Consider the following 17,654-nt stretch of genomic DNA (forward strand, 5'->3'; position numbering starts at 1 on the left):
TATACATTCTGTATCCGCCTTGTAAAAACAGTAATTGGATGTTAAATGTGTCAGTCATCGGTATGACCATTACACTTCCTGCTTAAAGTTCGGTTGCATTTAACTGTCAGTGGTCTCTCATGTCGTTTCCATCACCGACACTGAAAACAGGACGAGTTCGCTCATTTTGAAGAGAGTTTGTCTTTTATTCTGAGCATTGAGTTAGATTGACGTCAATGTCTAAAGACAGTCGCCACGATGGACGACGGCGTGGCGCTGGTCAGCACCGACTCGGCCCAAGAATTGGTCAAGGCGGGGACGGTAGGGAGAGGTCTGGTAGCAACAGCTCAGGATCCTCGCATGGAGGAGGCAAAAGCAGGAATGCAATTACCACCGCTTTGAAGGTATGTGTGTTAAAGTTGCTAGATCAGCTAATAATATGAATTGTACTTCTAAAGGTCTTTAGGTTTGTAAGCGAAGTATGTGACCTAGATATTATATGATGACACCTGAATAAAGCCCAAGCTCCGTCGGCTGTGTGAAAGACGGTGGGTTAATGTGTTACTCTGGCTTTAGCTGGCCCTTTCAATTTCTGTCAACATGTTTTTGTGTTTTCTTGTATGATGGGATGCTGTAGAACAGGTTCCACGACTAAGGATTAACCAGAAATTGCATTATTGTTCTCCTCATGCCTAAGTGTTATTGAGGGGTGTGTTAATGATCGAACATGTCGATTATGTGTGGGCATCATTTCATTTAGGCTACCCAAACGGAAAGAAACATAACAGGGTTGACATATTTCTACAATTCAATCTGACCTTCTCAAGTGTAGGCTGTCCATCGCTACAATCAGAGAGAACCATTGATAATGTTTAGTTTATCATTTGATTAGGCCTAACACTGGGACTAGCACAGTTTTACATAGGATGCCCTTCAAGCTTGATAGTACGCATAAAGGTTCCTGTCTGTAAACTATTTATGTACAGACAATACAGTCAGAGATGGCAACTCTGATACAGTAGCATGATAAACTATGATGATTGGATGCTTTGTCGACATGTGACAACCTTGTCAGCTGTAATAATGTGGCTATTGACAGTTTTATTTAACATCTGGGTCTGGGTACCAATTGTTAGGAAAAGGTTGTTTATCATGACTTTGATCTGTCATTGCTAAGTTGATATCGGAGTGCTTCAATAAACAGCAACACAAAGAAATGTACAGAATCTGCTGGCTCCAGCTCCGTTTCACTCTATCCTACTGTCTGTTGCTGCTTAAAAAAAGTGTATTTTTGGGCTTTTTCTATTTCTATTTTTGGCAAGGTGTAGACATGGTGTTTTTTTCAAGATGAAACCCAGATCAGTCAGAATAAATCTCTTGCTGTGCAGCTGCAGACTTCACACAGTCAAAAAGCTTACTGTGAAATATCTCTCGTATGCCACAAAGCAGTCTATCCATGTGGGGTTGTGTTGGTCCTCCAGCCTTGTGTGATTCATCCGCTGCCTAGTCCTATTGGACGCAGAGCCTCAGCCTCTCTGGCTGATGCAGGCTTGCATTAGCACACTCCTTGAGCCTGGAGCTACACTCTCATCACTGGCAGCAGAGGACGTGGGTTGAGGGGCAGGCCTGCTGTGTGCACATGACTGCTCAGAACTGTGTCTTAGGCGGAGGGAGAGGGAGAGAGGGGGCTGCAATGCAGAGCTGTGCGATGAGAGGAGAGGAGAGGAGAGAAGCTATAAACATAGGAAGCAGTGTGCGGTGGACAGGAGAGCTGGATGGCAGGCAGACGGACAGGAGCAGCGGCTCGAGCGGCGAGGGCCCAGGGGGGTGGCTGCTAGCTCAGCAGTGTGCTCAGGACTCAGCCCTGATTACAGACAGAGCAGTCGGGGTGAAAGGACTCTCAGCCCGCTAAGCACTCGGCTCTCTCTTCGTCGCCATTGGTGGACAAGTTGACACAGCCGGGCAAGTTGCTATAGCAGTGCAAGCTGCACAGTGGAGTCTATTTTGGTCCTGCTGTCAGATGACGATGTCTCCTACCTAGCGCAAGTGGTAATGCCAGCGAGGGGAAACGGGTTGCCTGAAGTGCGCTGCAAAAGTATGTCAGGGGCGGATAAGGACGAGGAACCTGCTTACAGACTCTACTTCTATTCTGTATGTACCTTCTAATCTCTCCCTTTCTCTCTGTGTCTGTCGTCCGAGCGCTCCCCCACTCTTACTGCATGTGTCTGTTCTTAGACCTGCTTGTCGAGGGGAAACCCAACACCTGCCCCCTCACTCAGCGCAAGGCAGAAAGGACGGGCTCTTTCCTGCGAATGTTTGTAAACCAGTAAGCATAACAGGACCCTGTCTGCTATTTGAAATGGAGAAACTCGCTCCAAAAAGAGCAACTCCTCTCCGACGGTGTTGGCCAGGTGGCAGGTCGCCTGCAGCTGATTAAGTGGATCAAGGGAGCATTGCCATAAGCCTTGCCTTAAGACAGCGCAGCAAGCCGTCAGTCAAGAGCCAAGGCTTCCACGTTATCTGTCATCCGATGGCTGCCAAGCCCAAGAGACATAATGTAAATATTTACAGTCAGCTGGGCAAAGGGGTTGCTAGGATGGTGACTTAGCTAGCTGTTTGTGCAATTGTTTTGTGCGGTTACCCCCTCTCTGTTCGTGATGTGCATTCTTTGTGATGTGCTGTATGTGTTTGATGTTTATCTAGTATAGTTTCATTTCCATGGAAGAGAATGGAGCTGTGGCTGCATTTAAAGAATCTTTTTTGCTCACTAAAAGTAGGTCAGTTGTATTCCCGAGGGACAGGAAATTGTTGCAGGCCATGACACTGCATGCTGTTTATGCATGTGTAAAACCTAATGAGCCATATGAGCATCTTCTGTGAGCATGCTACATTAGCATTATGGTTTATGGCATATGCTACCTCTCGGTGGGGTGGGGGGGGGGGGGGGGGGGGGTTAACCATTAGATCCGCCACCGTATTGCTATGGATGACACTTGAGCTGTTTGACGGATTAACAACAGCCTTGTCTTGGTAGAGTCATTCTAATTAGTTTCTTGTGTTTCTTGTGTTATGGAAATAAGTGTCCCCCAGCCTATTAGAGTGAATGGCAATGCCACCGCCAGTATGACGTGGGCAATTTGTCCCATGACTCAGTTGTGAGGAGGGAAACGCCTGAGTATGGATCAAGTCCAGATCCAGATCAGGTTTTTTGTAGCCTAGTTAAGTTAGGTTTGACTTTAAAAAAAAAAAATTCACTTAAACATGAAATAAAATGTCCTTCTTGAGTTCTTAATATCACAAAAAAATAGGCTAGGAATGACCATCCTCTGAGAGGCCTAGCCTATTCCCTGATAATATCAAAATAACTTTCATATATTCATATAGGCTAGACACTGCACATATTACTCTTTAATTGGCATTGCAAAGTGGGACTCAGTGCTTATGAGGACTCAGAGCGGAAAGCCGATTTGCTCTTGGCATTCATGCATGGGATCCTAGACTGTGTGTGTGTGTGTGTGTGTGTGTGTGCGCGCGTGCGAGCGAGCATGTGCGGTGAGAGATCAAAAGAGTGTGAGAACAAGCTAGGGGTGAGCAAGACATTTGGCGTCAGGTCACCTTACGGCACAGAATTGAATCTGGCCAATTCTTGAGCTTGGACACGACGTGACGCTAACAGCATAGCTTAATTTTCTATTTCAAAGGAAGCATTCCCTCAGTGGCGGATGACGGTAGTGGAGCAGGGCCGTTATATGACCAATGTCACATGAGGTGCAAGAGGACAGAGGGTTCAGGTATCTTCATTGCGACACAGTACTCTTGTATTATGCCTCGGCATTTGAAGACCAACCTGCTAATTAAACGTAAACATGATACATAGGTGTGAGGAATGAAAAAATGTGACGTCTCTGTTTAGGACACGTGTCTGCCAAAGTGTCTCCTCAAGTTAGCCCTAAAGTGCGCCCATGCATACTTCATGTGTACAGTAGGTCAACCCTGCTGCGCTCTTGCATCAAGTTTCTAGCTTTCTGCCACAGCTTGTTGACGAGTGTAATGATCTCAAGCCATCCAGTTCTACAGTATGGAGTGTAATGACCTCAACCCATCCAGTTCTACAGTATGGAGTGTAATGACCTCAACCCATCCAGTTCTACAGTATGGAGTGTAATGACAAGATGTCCGTGTTGTCAACAGGCGTCCTTTCAGCGCTCCAACAGCCACGACAAGGTGAGGAAGATAGTGGCAGAGGAGGGCCGCGCTGCTCGAAACCTCATCGCCTGGAGCGTTCCTCTGGAGAACAAAGAGGAGGAAGGTCAGTGACGTTTCTACTAAACACACACACACACAGCAAAATGTGTCTGTTCCAATATTTTTTTTCATTGTGATTATTCCTGGAGCTGCTTTCATTTCATTTTGGGCCTGCAAGGTGCATTGTATTGTTAGGATGACCCCATTAATTCTCCTGTTGGCGTCCTGTGGCAGGTGCTTCTGTTGACTTACGGTGCATGACTCAAGTCCTTTTGTCCACGGGGGACAGCAGAGTCGCTTAACTAGGTCACAGCAGGGACAAGCCATTGTGGGATGAGGCAAAGTCACGTAATTCCAGACACTGCTCTTACTGTAGTTGTAATACAGTGTGTTCTATCACGAAATGACATCCTCTGCTTCACCTCCCAGCTCTTTCTTCTAGATTGTTCTCCTCCCTGGGTAGAGTAAAGATGGCTGGCATTTTGATTGAATACTTGGTTTGTAAACTTCCCACAAGCTGTCCAATATGATTAGCCATTTAGTTACAGTAATATTAAATGACCCGTGAATAGTTGGTTTGCGTAAGGGAGATGATGATGATGTCTTAGTATGATTAATGACAGCATTACTTTGCGTTTAGTCTGTGTGAGGCCATTCTAGCTGCAAGGGAAAACAATTAGTTTGCAATAACCGTTATATTGGATTGTGATACCCATTAGAAATCATTTGATTGAACAAACACAGTGTTTCTATGTTTATACAGTATATCCTCGTGATTTATTTAATCTGTAGGCTATTTTTTTTCATCACTAGTTCGATAAATCATTCTGCTACGGCTGACGCTTCACAGCAACAGATGAGGATGGGAGATGAAACCTGCTCATGCTCACAGCACTGTGGTCGTTGTAACAGTTGTTTTTTTTCCACTTCATTTGGGCAAGCTGTCAAAATAAGCTCATTTTTTACCTTCTCTGTGAACGTTAGGCAGGGAACGCAAATCTCTGCTGGCTTGCTTTTAGGACTTTTGGGTCAATTCTGTGTTATGTAAGGCCTAAATGCAGCTCTCCATCTCTCCTCTGAGTGAGAATGTGTTTTCTCTCTGTTTTGGTTCCTCCCTCAGGCTATGTTCCGTTTTGGGAAATAGAGTTGGCAAAGGGTGACTGGAGCTCTGTGAAGGCCATGCTGACGAGTATCTTTAGAGGCAGATGGTTTGTTCTACTGGGTCTGAAATGTTACAGTTTAGTTTCTTTCTTCTTTTTTTCACAGGGAAGTCCAAGGCCAACACCAACAGCAATTTGAGGGCTCAGAGAATCAACTCTGGACTACACAGGAATAAGAAACAGGTGGGCATATTGTAAACTGTTAAATCAATGTGGATGGAAGCTGAAATTACCCTGACACATTCTAATTTCCCTCCTTGATAAAATATAGGATCGTTCACTTTTTTTTACACCTTATAGTCAGATGGAAAGTAGAAAATTGCCAGGCTAAATCAACTCAAATGAACTCTCTGACTTGGTTGGTAGTTACTTTAAGGTGATTTGGCCACAAATATAAACATTTGTCTCATTGCATCCATTCTATCCCATTAGATTGTTTTTGTTAACCATGGCTAAAGTTAGTAACTGAAGTCCATAGTGGCTATTTAAACAACTCTGAACCATGGATTACAGTTTCTCCTGGCCCATGGACTACTTTCAGGAGAAGGAACCATCTGACTATAACTATAATCAGATGGTATCCCTTTAAGACTAGTAAAGATGTCTGCTCAGTGCTATTGAGTGCATGTATCACTAGAGGGCGTCATACACCTAGCTACATCGGATTTCATTATGTCCCAACACTCGGTCAACAATGAAGACTGGACATACTACTTTGTTATTGGACAAAGACAGTTGACTGAACCCTACAGAGACTTACTAGGCATAACGTTTGCATTGACGACACACAAGTTATTTTTAGAATAAGGGAATAGAATAAAAACAACAACAAGGCTAATGCATGAATGCTCTTCCTTGACTTATTTCTCCTTTTCCTTTTCATTGTCACAGAATGCAGGCCTGGACAGCAAGAGCCCAGCCGGGACCTTGCTTGACAAGGGTACAGAGAAGAGCCCTACCAAAGCTAGACAGCCACGCAAGGTGGACCTGCGAGCCCGCTACTGGGCCTTCCTCTTCGACAACCTGCGACGGGCCGTGGACGAGATCTACGTCACCTGTGAATCTGACCAGAGTGTGGTGGAGTGCAAGGTAGTACTCTGGATCCCAAATAGGCTAATAATGGCTCCTCGGGGAGTGGGGAGTGGGGGGTTGGGGGTTGGGCAGGTGGGGGGGGGGGGTCAACAGGGTCACAATCATCAATCCCACAAAGTGGAGAAATATGAGCAGTAGCAAAGGGCTCCTACGCTACAGGAACACTAGAGGGCGCTATTGAGTTGATCACGGTTTCTGCCTATGCTCTCACATTCCTCTTGTTTTCTGGTTTGTGTCAGTGAGGGCTTTGAAGGCTGGCTGGTGAGAGAATTATCACAGGGCTCTCTCCTGGGCCTGGCTGGAGGGAGGGGAAATTGATGACCGAGTGTAAACAATTTGGATGTGGATGTGTGTTGTTAGAGAGTTGTGGCAGTGCGGTTGGGGGGGGGGGGGGGGGGGGGAACTTGGCTGATTCCACTGTTCCAAGGCTTGAAGGGCAGCAGTACCCCCGAGTCCCTGTTTGAGGCGTGCAGGAAGGTGAACTCAAAAACAGAATGTTAAAACCAGTTTTTTAGTCTTTTTAAAAAAAAAAAGAATGTTATAGTACCATGTTGGTTGTGTTAAGTCCATCAAGCAGAGCTGTGTGATTCTGCTGAACAGTAGTGCTTTTGTTTAAGCAGGGACAGACAGTGCTGTAACAATGCCTCAGGGCTGTCCTGGCCCTGCTGTATCGATTGGCCTGCCATGCAGCATTATGCCGAGCATGGTTCTAGTGACCGCGTGCGGTCGCTGCTGGAACTCAGAGCTCCTGTGGTGCGGCCTATAATGTGGATGGTGGGGCCGTGTGAGCGGTCTGACAGGCTCCTGCTGTGTGTTGTTGTTGTTGTTGTTGTTTTGTGTGTGTGTTCTCACCCCTGTGACGTCTAATGGCTCGGGCGGCGGGCGCTGGGTGCTCACGTGCCCCCTGCCCCCCCGTCCCCCCGTCCCACCCAGCCCAAGCCTAATGGACTGTCTGATAAATGATGGAATTAGCTGGAGAGGAAGCAGAGTGCTCTCCCTCTGATAACACCCGGCCACAATCCCCTGGAGCGGTGTAAATCTGCACTCTGTGTGCTCTCACAACACAAACCACTCCCCACCACGTTCTACTACACCCCCCCCACACACACACACACACGCACACACACACGCACACACATCCTGCTCTGGTGATTTGGCATCACTTTAGCCTCATCCACACTTGACAATTAAGTCCGACTTTTGTGAACCGAATAGGATGATCGCATCCAACTGGACCGGTCTAGATGAGAGAAAGTCACATTTGCGTTTGCCTTGTGGCTTGATTGAGTTCGGATTGTGATCTAATCCTCGTATCCGGATAACAGAAGTCTGATTTAAGTGTTTAAGTGTCAAGACACAACCCCCCTCCAGCCAGTTAGACCTAGTTTAGACAAACATCCAGTTACGATTGTGAAGAGATTTGACTCTTCTGACGTGACGAGATGGATGCATCGCTGTCTTTATGAATCGAGGCGTTGAACGGTACCGTCCGAGGCGGTTCAACCTTGCACCCGCCCTGGATCCTTCTGCGCTCGAGAGAGAGAGAGACCCTGTTCAGCAGAGCAGCACATCGGGCTGATTTATGCTTGTATATTAATAACGCCCACATCTCTTTAACCCGCAGCCCCCCGGCCTAATTAGTTCTGATCAGCCGTTTGTCCTGTCTGAGCTCTGATTCATGCGACCGTCACATCACCCGGCAGAGCGGAAGCGGTACGCGTCCTAGCGATAGGGAGAGTCAGAGGGCATCTTCCACACAGTGATAGAGTATGACAAAGGGTATAACTTCAAGGTAAAAAAACCCCCGAAAAAACCAACACACCTGGTTGGCATAGGCTCCATTTTATATATTTTTCAATCTGAAGTGGCAGTAAGATTAGAGGAGCCTTTCACTCGACTAATTAAAGCTCTAAATCCTCTATAATCTCTCTCATCCGGGTTGCATTGATGATAATGCAATGACCTGTTCATCGCCGCCATAGTGTTCCTATAGGCCTCATGAAAAATGTTCTACAAGTACTGTGTTGAGGCGAGCGTGTTGGGAGGCGAGAGGCTTTTACCGTGCCTCTTCGTTCGCCGTCACTCTGTCACACCAACGCCATGCCTCTCCCCTCCAACCTCCACGTCTGTGGCAGGCCAGGCAGCCTTCATTACCAAATGAGGGAGGAGGAGGAGGAGGAGGAGGAGGAGGCAGCAGCAGCGGCGGTGGGCCTTGGCTGTTAACTAGCTCTAATCAGCAGGGCTGCCACTGCTGCTGCTGGACACATCTTTCACTGGGCTGACTTGTCTATTAACTAAAAGCACCGTGAAGCTTTACTCTCAATTACCACTCCCTCCACGCTCCCCATCAATCACCCCCCCAGTCTGTTTCACTAGAGCTCTTGGGCCGCTCCTGCTGCTGAGAGGGGGACCGGCTCCACACACACACACACACACACACACACACACACACACACTCTCTCTCCTCAGTCACACAGAGGCGTCAACATTGTCTCCAACAAGCCGATTGTGGTTTTTCAATAGACTCAATATAGCAGTTTTGCTGAATTGAATCCGTTTTGTTTTGGTCAGTTTTTCCCAGCGTGAGGGTGCAGAGTTACTGTAGCTCCTCCTCGGCTCTGAGATGGGGTATCAGATGGACAATGACACGGCGTCATCAGGCTCTCCCCAGTTCCAGTTGTGAGAAATTGAAATTACAAGCCAATTCAATTAGTCTTCGCCCCTCCTGGTGATGTCGTTGGTAATGTCTGCCCCCACCTCTTGTGGTGGATCAGTGGGGCAGGGAGAAGGATCTCCCCAAGGTTCTTTCTGGGTTCTTCTGGGTTAAATAGAGAGGTGTGTGTGTGTGTGTGTGTGTGTGTGTGTGTGTGTGTGTGTGTGTGTGTAAGATATGCTCTGGTGACTGTGACTCTGCCTAGGCCCAGATGCCCTACCCTGTATATGTTGTGAAGGTGGGGAAGGGTTTTGGGTTACGGGAGCCCCAGAGTGCTGTGGGACTGGAGCTAGAGCTGTGATTCTCACCAAATAGGTCTACAAATACTACACACACAGCTACTACACACCCGCCCCCCTGACATCACATCAGTAACCTTTTTTCCATACAACCCCTCTGTCTCTCTCTCTCTCTCCGAGAGCTGAATATTATCCTCGTATCATACTACTCCTATTATCATCTCAGTTGTCTCTAATAAGTGACCTTCCAGGAGAACATAATACGGCTTTCCCTTTGTGTGATTCACTTCACTGCGATATCCCTCCCCCCAACCCCCTCCCCCTCCCCCCCCCCCCCCTCCACTGTATCTGACTGTGAAACATGTTTGGCTGCGTTTCAGGAGGTGTTGATGATGTTGGACAACTATGTGCGGGACTTTAAAGCTCTCATCGACTGGATCCAGCTGCAGGAGAAGTTGGAGAAGACTGATGCCCAGAACAGGTGATCTATGCTTTCTCTCTCTCTCTCGTTTCCCCCCCCCCCTCCTCTCTCTCGTTCCCCCCCCCCTTCCTCTCTCTCTCTCTCTCTCTCTCTCTTTCTCATTCATTCCCAATTGCTCCCTGAGGTAAATCTCTAAGTGCCATCTCTGGTCCCTGGCTTTGAGTCACAAACAAAGCAGATCAATAGGCTTGGCTGTTAGTCAAGGTGATCCCACCAGTTTATTGGCTTCTCCTTAACAGAATCACCGCAACACCCGTAAATTGACTAAGGTATAAAAAAATAAAAAAAAACTCCAAGCTTTTAAGATGCCTCCCAATTTGTACATTAACTGTTCATCGACCGGTCAGCCTGAAACTTTTGTGTTTTGGGCCCTAATGTGTGGTAAACATCTCTCGCTGATCCACAGTATATTAAAAACTGATTTAAAGACTTGATTGATGTTTCCTCCCACTCTGAATCCAGACCCACGTCTTTGGCCTGGGAAGTGCGCAAGATGTCACCGGGACGTCACGTGATGCCCAGCCCCTCCTCTGACAGGATTGTCCCCTCTCCAAACGCACGCAGGGCCCTCAGCTTTGGGTAGGCTGAAGTACTACTACTATCACTACCACGGTACCACCTCCAGGAATTGTGATCTGAACTGAATTGAAAGTAAATAGCTTGTTACTGTAGTCAGATCCATTATGTGTACGCGCACACACACACACACACACAAGACGTATTCTATACTCCCTCTCTGCACATTGTGGGATGCAGCATGGCCCACAGTATGGTTCTATTCAGCACCTCAGCCACAGTCTACCATTTCACAGCCAGATTTTGTCAGCCATCATTAGATGTTCACAGAGAGAGGTAAAAAAAAGAACACACATTCGAACACAAATTAGATTTAAAGGTCATTTAAATCCCCCTATTAACAAATCAATGTTAGATATGACGATATCATTTGCCAAGCCCTGGTCTGAATCGGTAGAGTATTACTGATAGTGCAATTGATTGTAGAATGCCAGGCATTTGTTTAATGTAATTTGTGGAGTCTCTCACTCCTTCACCACAGCAACAGCCAGGAGGTGTAGATCAAAGTGTGGTTAAAGACTGCTGAAGCATCGGTTCAATACGTGCAGTGCCCTGTAATCGGATGCTGCAGGAAATGGGTATTGATCGTGATGGAGGTCTGTTGCCTGGCTGAGCCAGCCCTGTGGTCCCAGAGAGTGGGGGCATGCTGGGCTGGGGTCAGACAGACACCAGCCTGACAGAGGCACATGGAGCTGGTCACACATGGTCACCTGTTTGCTTGAGTTGAGTAGTCAGGATTTAGTAGTGATGTCACAGCCATCGTGTGAACTGCTGTTCTAGGACAGACTGGCCGTGGTCACAGTTGTGTAGACAAAACTAGCCGGTCTCTTTCACACTAATATTGGTAATAGTCTGTGGTTGAAATGCTTTAGTGTGGGTTGCTATATCTCTGTTTTGGCTCTGACGTGTGTGTGTGTGTGTGTGTGTTCCAGTGGTCCTCCACCCACACTGGCTGTAGCTCGTTTCTCTCACACCGGTCCCAGCTGGGCTGACCGGGTCAAGTCTTCCCAGACCCTCCCTGTCCCCAACCAAGGTAGCATTTTTCCGACAGAGAAACCAGGTACACTGCCCCTTCAAATCTACACACACACACAAAATTCTACGTACTATCATGTGCTTTGTTGAGTGTGCTTTTATTGTCATTGCGTATACTGTACCTGTCTGAGGATGTATCCCCTTCTGATTGATGTGCATCTGGCAACAAATGCTTTTGTAAAAAAAAAAAAAAAATAGCGGAGTATGTGCTCTTTACTGTGTTCAGGTAAGAAGGACTCTGAGGGCTGGGAGACTGTCCAGCGTGGGCGTCCCGCTAAGCCTCGATCCGCTGCCATCGTAGCCAAGGTCAGCCCAGTTGTGGCCCACATCAGCCCCAAGGACAACATGAACAAGGAGATCCAGAATCTGCAACTCCGGCCCCCCTGCCCCCTTGACAAAGGCAAGTGCCAGACGGAACAGCCGATCCCTGAGGAGCTGGTGCCCCTGGAGGAGACGGAAGACTCTGAGAAGGGTCACATGATTGAGGTACACTCTCTCTCTCTCACACTGACGTCACTCACCCAGCAGTCACCAGATATCAATTATTCAGGAAGACAGGAGACGTGGAGCAGAGTAACTCAACACTGTTTTATCAGCCACATTGTTTTTGTTTTGGGCTCCACAGTATTCATAGACAGGCTGTCCAGACAGGGCATATCAGTTTTGAGACGATTGATTGTGCTCTGACATTTCAGAGGCAGGAATACCATTTTCATTGTCATGAAATTGTATACTCTCTCAATGTCTCAGAATACACTGGGTATGGGTGGATTCTAGGCATTGCTTGATTTTGCAAATACAAATGTATGTATTTCCCATGTTCTCTTCATTTGATCTCAAATTGGATGTTCAGGGCATGTTAGTGCCAACTTCCCTGCATGATGTGTGTCTTCAGCTCTGTGTTTGTGTGCGTGTCAAATGTTTTGATTGCTCTCATGAAATGCTTGAAATGCGCATGTTTTTAATGGTGGGCGTGTGTGTGTGTGTCTGTGATTGTGTCGGTGCAGCCCCCAGCAGAGAGTGTGCAAGACTCGGGGCAGTGTGTCGACGCACCCTGTGAGGACGCGCCTCCCCCCCTGACCCCTTCCCAAGCCCCAGACCCTACCCCATCCTCAGCCCCTGTCCCAGTCCTTACCCTAACCCTACCCGACCCAGTCCCTGTCCCTGTCCCTGCTCTGGCCCTCCCCCCGTCCCCAGACCCAGCCCAGACCGAAGGGCTCGGTGTTCTGCGGGCCTGGGGGGACATGAAGGGGGCCACGGGGGGCGCGTCGCAGGGCACGGCAACATCTGCTCCAGAACAGCCTGAGACTCCCATGGCAGCGGTGAAACTGGAGAGTGTGCTGGACCCCACAGAGCTTTCCACTGTGAGTGCTGAGAGATGGAGGAGCAGAGGGAGGGGAGGGCGGGGAGGTCAGGGGATCCCCCGGGGGACCCTCACCGCCTAAACAATGTCACTCTAAAGAAAAACCTCCAGCTCTGACACGGAAAAGCCCCTTCGCAGGCAGGACAGTTTGCGTGGGGGTGTTGGTGAATGTCTGGGAGTGGGATGGCCATAGGACTACTAGGCCATAGAGCTCTGGAAGGTGTGTCTGTGAAGTGGCCTGCCCATTGGTTTGGCTGTGGTGAAGAAGTTGGCACTTTACAACATTCATTTTTGAAAGAAATGGGAGGGGAAACCTGTGACAGTGAGGGGGTCAGGTCCTGTCAAGTGAGGGGGGTCAGGTCAGGCCAGAGGTCACATCATGTGTTCAATGGTTGTGTCAGGTGACTGTTTTTGTATGATGACCTCTTTTCTCAATAGTGATAAGACAGCCCTCAGGTGTATTACTGCCTCTTACGGCAACATTATTCCCTGATACGCTCATTCACTAGCATGGCTACTGTCATAGATATTTTTTTACTGCACTTTAACCTCACATGAAGGCCGTTCCTTAAAACCAAGAGATGGATGTCTTGTAAACGGTCTATCAGGAAGGTTATCTGAGCTCAGATCAAATGCAGACCTGGTCTTTGTGCTGGACCCAGACCAGTGCAGACTCCAGACACCTCGCTGGGTGGCTGAGATAAGGCTAGAGCTGTTTAGACTCCACTGCAGTTCCCTTGTTAAAGACAGACAAACAGCCTCAGTGTTGAGAGAAATCTCTCCCTCATTTTCCTCATTAAGTTAAACCGCAGCAGTGGCTGTTAACTGGAGTGCCGGTAACTCTCTGTGCCCTACAGTAAGTCGTGTCGGAGCTGCTCTGAGTGAAACCCATGTTGTTGTAATCTTCCCGTAACCCAACCTTTTTTTAGAATACACACCTACAATCTAGTCGAAATTCAACTTTGATGGATTGTTTTTGATGTGGGATCGCTAAGTGCAAAGAAGTAGACATTTGGACTGCGTCAGGCTTATTAAAATATCTAGCGCTCCTTCCTACGTCCCTTTTCAAATCGGTTGAAGCATGTTAGTGAAACGGGTCCCTGCAGTCACTGTGCCTCCTTCCACCATCTCCTCATCCTCACAGTGAACTCGTCCTGCATGACTCCTGAATGCTTCCTCACTTTTTGTGGTGATTTTTTGCAGTGGTTGAGTGTGTTGAATGTGCTACAGTTTTGATTCAATGTTCTTTTTTTTTTTATAGTGTTTCGATGACAACTTAAATTAAGCAGAATTATGCACTTAAACGTTGGTAATGGAATGGTACTATTTTAGCTGTCGTTATCATACAATATCTTTACATAAAATGTTTAAGTCAAATGTATTGTAAAATCTTGGGATAACCAATACATGCATTCTGAGAATTGGAGATAGAACCTGACTGCCAGTAGGTCAGCAGAGTGCTGTGCTGTGTGTGAGTCGGCGTGTGTGTCCCTGTGTCCAGCCCCAGTCCATGGCCGAGGTCATGGCTAAGAAGGAGGAGCTGGCGGACCGTCTGGAGAAGGCCAATGAGGAGGCCATAGCCAGCGCCATCGCTGAGGAGGAGCAGCTGACCCGGGAGATCCAGGCTGAGAACAACGAACTGGAGACAGACAACGAGAGTGACTTCTCCGTAAGACACACACACACACACACACAGTGATATAACAACCCTTTGATGCACTAGCAGCATGGCCTGTATCCTCAAATATTGTGTGTCCCCTCACTTTGTAATTAATCCATAATTTTATGAAGTGATAACCTCCTCTCTCTCTCTCTCTCTCTCCCCAGGCTAGCATTGGCAGCGGAAGTTGTAGCCTCAACATAGATTGGAGTGACATGTTAGCAGACTATGAAGGTATGTTCCCCCCCTTTGCTCAGTTGGTTGTTCAGCTGTAATGACATGAATGGGTGTTGATGATGTTCTTGCTTTTATTACCCAGACTCACTTACCCTTGCTGTTCCTCACACTGCAGCGCGGGAGCCCTGGCGTCAGAGCACCTCATGGGGGGACATTGTGGAAGAGGAGCCTGCTCGGCCCCCTGGCCACGGCATCCACATGCATGAGAAACTGTCCTCTCCGTCTCGCAAAAGGTGACAGACAGTCACCCGCACACGGTCACCCACACCCACACAGTCATACACCTGCCTGAGAGTGACGTCTGTTAAGAGAACCCGAGACACCTTAATGTCTGAGTCCACAGCGACTGTGTGTTGGTGGGGGGGAAGAGAGAGGGAGAGATGGCAGATGTAATGGTTCTTTTTTCTTTTTCTTTCTTTCTTTTTTTGTTGGCAGAACTATCGCTGAGTCCAAGAAGAAACACGAGGAGAAGCAGCTGAAGGCCCAGCAGCTCCGGGACAAGCTGCGGGAGGAGAAGACCCACAAACTGCAGAAGCTTCTGGAGAGGGTGAGTGAGTGAGTGAGTGGGCCTGGTAGACTAGAGCCAGGGGCAAAACAGCCCAGCCTAGCCTGGCTTAGCCCAGCCTGGCCACGAGGAGAGCTTCTGTCAGCACACTGCCAGATAGAATCACTAAATATCACAGCCCCCTCACTCCCATTCAGCCCATCTGGCCACAGACACGTCTGAGAGAGAGGGAGCCCAAACTCAACAATCTTTCATGACGTTTGTTTTTGTTCTCCCAAGCCTTAGTGAGATGAGTGAGTCCTTGAATAATCCAGAGTATTAACCACATAAATACATGGAGTGGTGTATATTCACATTAATCCCTGTGGACATACTGGAGAGGGTACTAGAAGCAAACGCTTTGAATGGCAAAAGACCGTCGTCTGCTTTGGCTAGGAAAATGTATGTGAGTGAAATGAGCTGAGCCAAGCTGTCTGTTCCTTCAAGCCTGCTCTCTTTCCCTAACATGCTTTTACCCCCCCCCCCCCCCCTCTCTCTCTCTCTCTGCTCTCAGGAGAAGGAGGTCAGGAAATGGAAGGAGGAGCTGTTGGATCAGCGGCGGAAGATGATGGACGAGAAACTGTTGCACGCAGAGTTCAAGCGGGAGCTGCAGCTACAGGCCATTGTGAAAAAGGCCCAGGAGGAGGAGGCCAAGGTTAGACGACTGCAACCCGATATCGGAACAGTTTCAGCCTCATATGCTTTACGAGTTAAAGAAAGTTCCATATTCAATGAATCGAAAGACACAGTATTGCCGCGAAAACCACGGCATGAAAATCAATTTCAAATCATTAAAACCCTTATTGGAATCAACGTATTTATTCCCGTTGCGCCGTCTGACTGAGACGTGCTTTGTCATGTTATGAGACGGTCCTAACCCTCGTGTCTGTGTTCAGGTGAACGAGATCGCTTTCATAAACACTCTGGAGGCCCAGAACAAGAGGCACGACGTCCTGGCCAAGCTGAACGAGTACGAGCAGCGCCTCAACGAGCTGCAGGAGGAGAGGTCCAGGAGGCAGGAGGAGAAGCAGGCCAGAGACGAGGCCGTCCAGGTACTGTAGGAAAACAGACACCCATGCCGTCCCCCCCGAGGTGCCCCCGGGTCTCACCCTGGCAGTACTGACCCTGACTGTTGGATGTCTCTCCTCTCCCCTCTTTGTGTAGGAGCGTAAGCGGGCTCTGGAGGCCGAGCGGCAGGCGCGGGTGGAGGAGCTGCTGGTGCGGAGGAAGGAGCAGGAGGCGCGCATCGAGCAGCAGAGGCAGGAGAAGGAGAGGGCCAGGGAGGACGCTGCACGTGAGAGAGCCAGGTCTGTACTGTACTGTACTGTGCTGTGCTGTGCCTCAGCCAGGAACCTTCTCCCCCAGTGTGGGAACTCGTACAACGAGAGGTGTAAAAGATTGAAATGCTGTCACAACATACTGTCTATGAACTCTTCGCCTTGCTTTTTTTTTTACATGACCGAATGAGACCATAGATTTGTGGGAGATTGTTGTAAAACTAGGAGTGGCTCTCTCCTCTGTTCCACAGAGACCGTGAGGAGCGTCTGGCTGCCCTGAGCGCAGCTCAGCAGGAGGCCATGGAGGAACTGCAGAAGAAGATCCAGATGAAGGTGAGCGAGGCAGGCTTCGCACAAGCCCACCGCCGCCTACCCGTTTTATAGCTTTCTAACAACCGTTCCCGTTTCCCCCTCCTGGCCGACCGACCGACCTCTTGGCTTGTTTTTTCCCCCTTCTCCCCAGCACGACGAGAGCAGCCGCAGGCACATGGAGCAGATCGAGCAGAGGAAGGAGAAGGCGGCCGAGCTCAGCAGCGGCAGACACGCCAACACGGACTACGCCCCCAAACTGACGCCTTACGAGCGCAAGAAACAGTGCTCTCTGTGCAATGTTGTGGTGTGTAATCACTTGACAAATGGGTTTTCAAATGGGTGTTGTGTTTTTTTGTGTTTTTTTGTTTTTTTATAACATGTCTTTGAAAGGTTGTTACTGTGGTAGATCATCACCTACAGATGGGTCTTTTCCCCCCAGTTGTCCTTGGCGTCCATTTTGTCTCTGACACCAGACACGTTACGAAACATCTGGTAGCTTTAGACTGACATTAGACGACCATCTCATACCGAGTAGAGAACTGTTTAGCATATTTGTTCTAATTGGTTCGATCCACTCGTCTCCAGTGAGAAGTTCGCCCTTTTACTTCATTATCTTAATTCCTATGCACTAATTTGCGAGACTGATTGGCTTACATGAGACACTGTTTAACCTGAACAGAAGGGGGGGGGGGGGGGACGCACTAGCTTGGTGTCAGCAGAGCAGCCATGGACACCTCCCCC

At 48.4% G+C, this 17,654-nt stretch overlaps 1 protein-coding gene across 2 annotated transcripts in view; it reads left to right on the top strand.

Moving 5' to 3' along the window:
• The first annotated feature begins 115 nt into the window (after nt 1-115).
• scaper (S-phase cyclin A-associated protein in the ER) overlaps nt 116-17,654 on the top strand; it is a 59,935-nt gene continuing 42,396 nt past the window's right edge. Inside the window, exons 1-18 of one of the 2 annotated variants that reach the window (XM_083667025.1) lie at nt 116-383; nt 4,171-4,288; nt 5,491-5,567; nt 6,276-6,473; nt 9,809-9,909; nt 10,372-10,488; nt 11,418-11,545; nt 11,747-12,006; nt 12,528-12,884; nt 14,385-14,552; nt 14,711-14,777; nt 14,863-15,013; nt 15,216-15,327; nt 15,839-15,979; nt 16,221-16,376; nt 16,489-16,631; nt 16,853-16,934; nt 17,065-17,217. In XM_083667025.1, coding sequence (XP_083523151.1) covers nt 216-383; nt 4,171-4,288; nt 5,491-5,567; nt 6,276-6,473; nt 9,809-9,909; nt 10,372-10,488; nt 11,418-11,545; nt 11,747-12,006; nt 12,528-12,884; nt 14,385-14,552; nt 14,711-14,777; nt 14,863-15,013; nt 15,216-15,327; nt 15,839-15,979; nt 16,221-16,376; nt 16,489-16,631; nt 16,853-16,934; nt 17,065-17,217 — 2,697 coding nt within the window. In that variant the 5' untranslated portion in view covers nt 116-215. The remainder of the gene's footprint in view (nt 384-4,170; nt 4,289-5,490; nt 5,568-6,275; nt 6,474-9,808; nt 9,910-10,371; nt 10,489-11,417; nt 11,546-11,746; nt 12,007-12,527; nt 12,885-14,384; nt 14,553-14,710; nt 14,778-14,862; nt 15,014-15,215; nt 15,328-15,838; nt 15,980-16,220; nt 16,377-16,488; nt 16,632-16,852; nt 16,935-17,064; nt 17,218-17,654) is intronic. The other variant, XM_083667026.1, reaches the window with a different exon arrangement.

The sequence above is a fragment of the Argentina silus genome (assembly GCF_951799395.1).
Source record: "Argentina silus genome assembly, chromosome: 3".
NCBI lineage: Eukaryota > Metazoa > Chordata > Actinopteri > Argentiniformes > Argentinidae > Argentina > Argentina silus.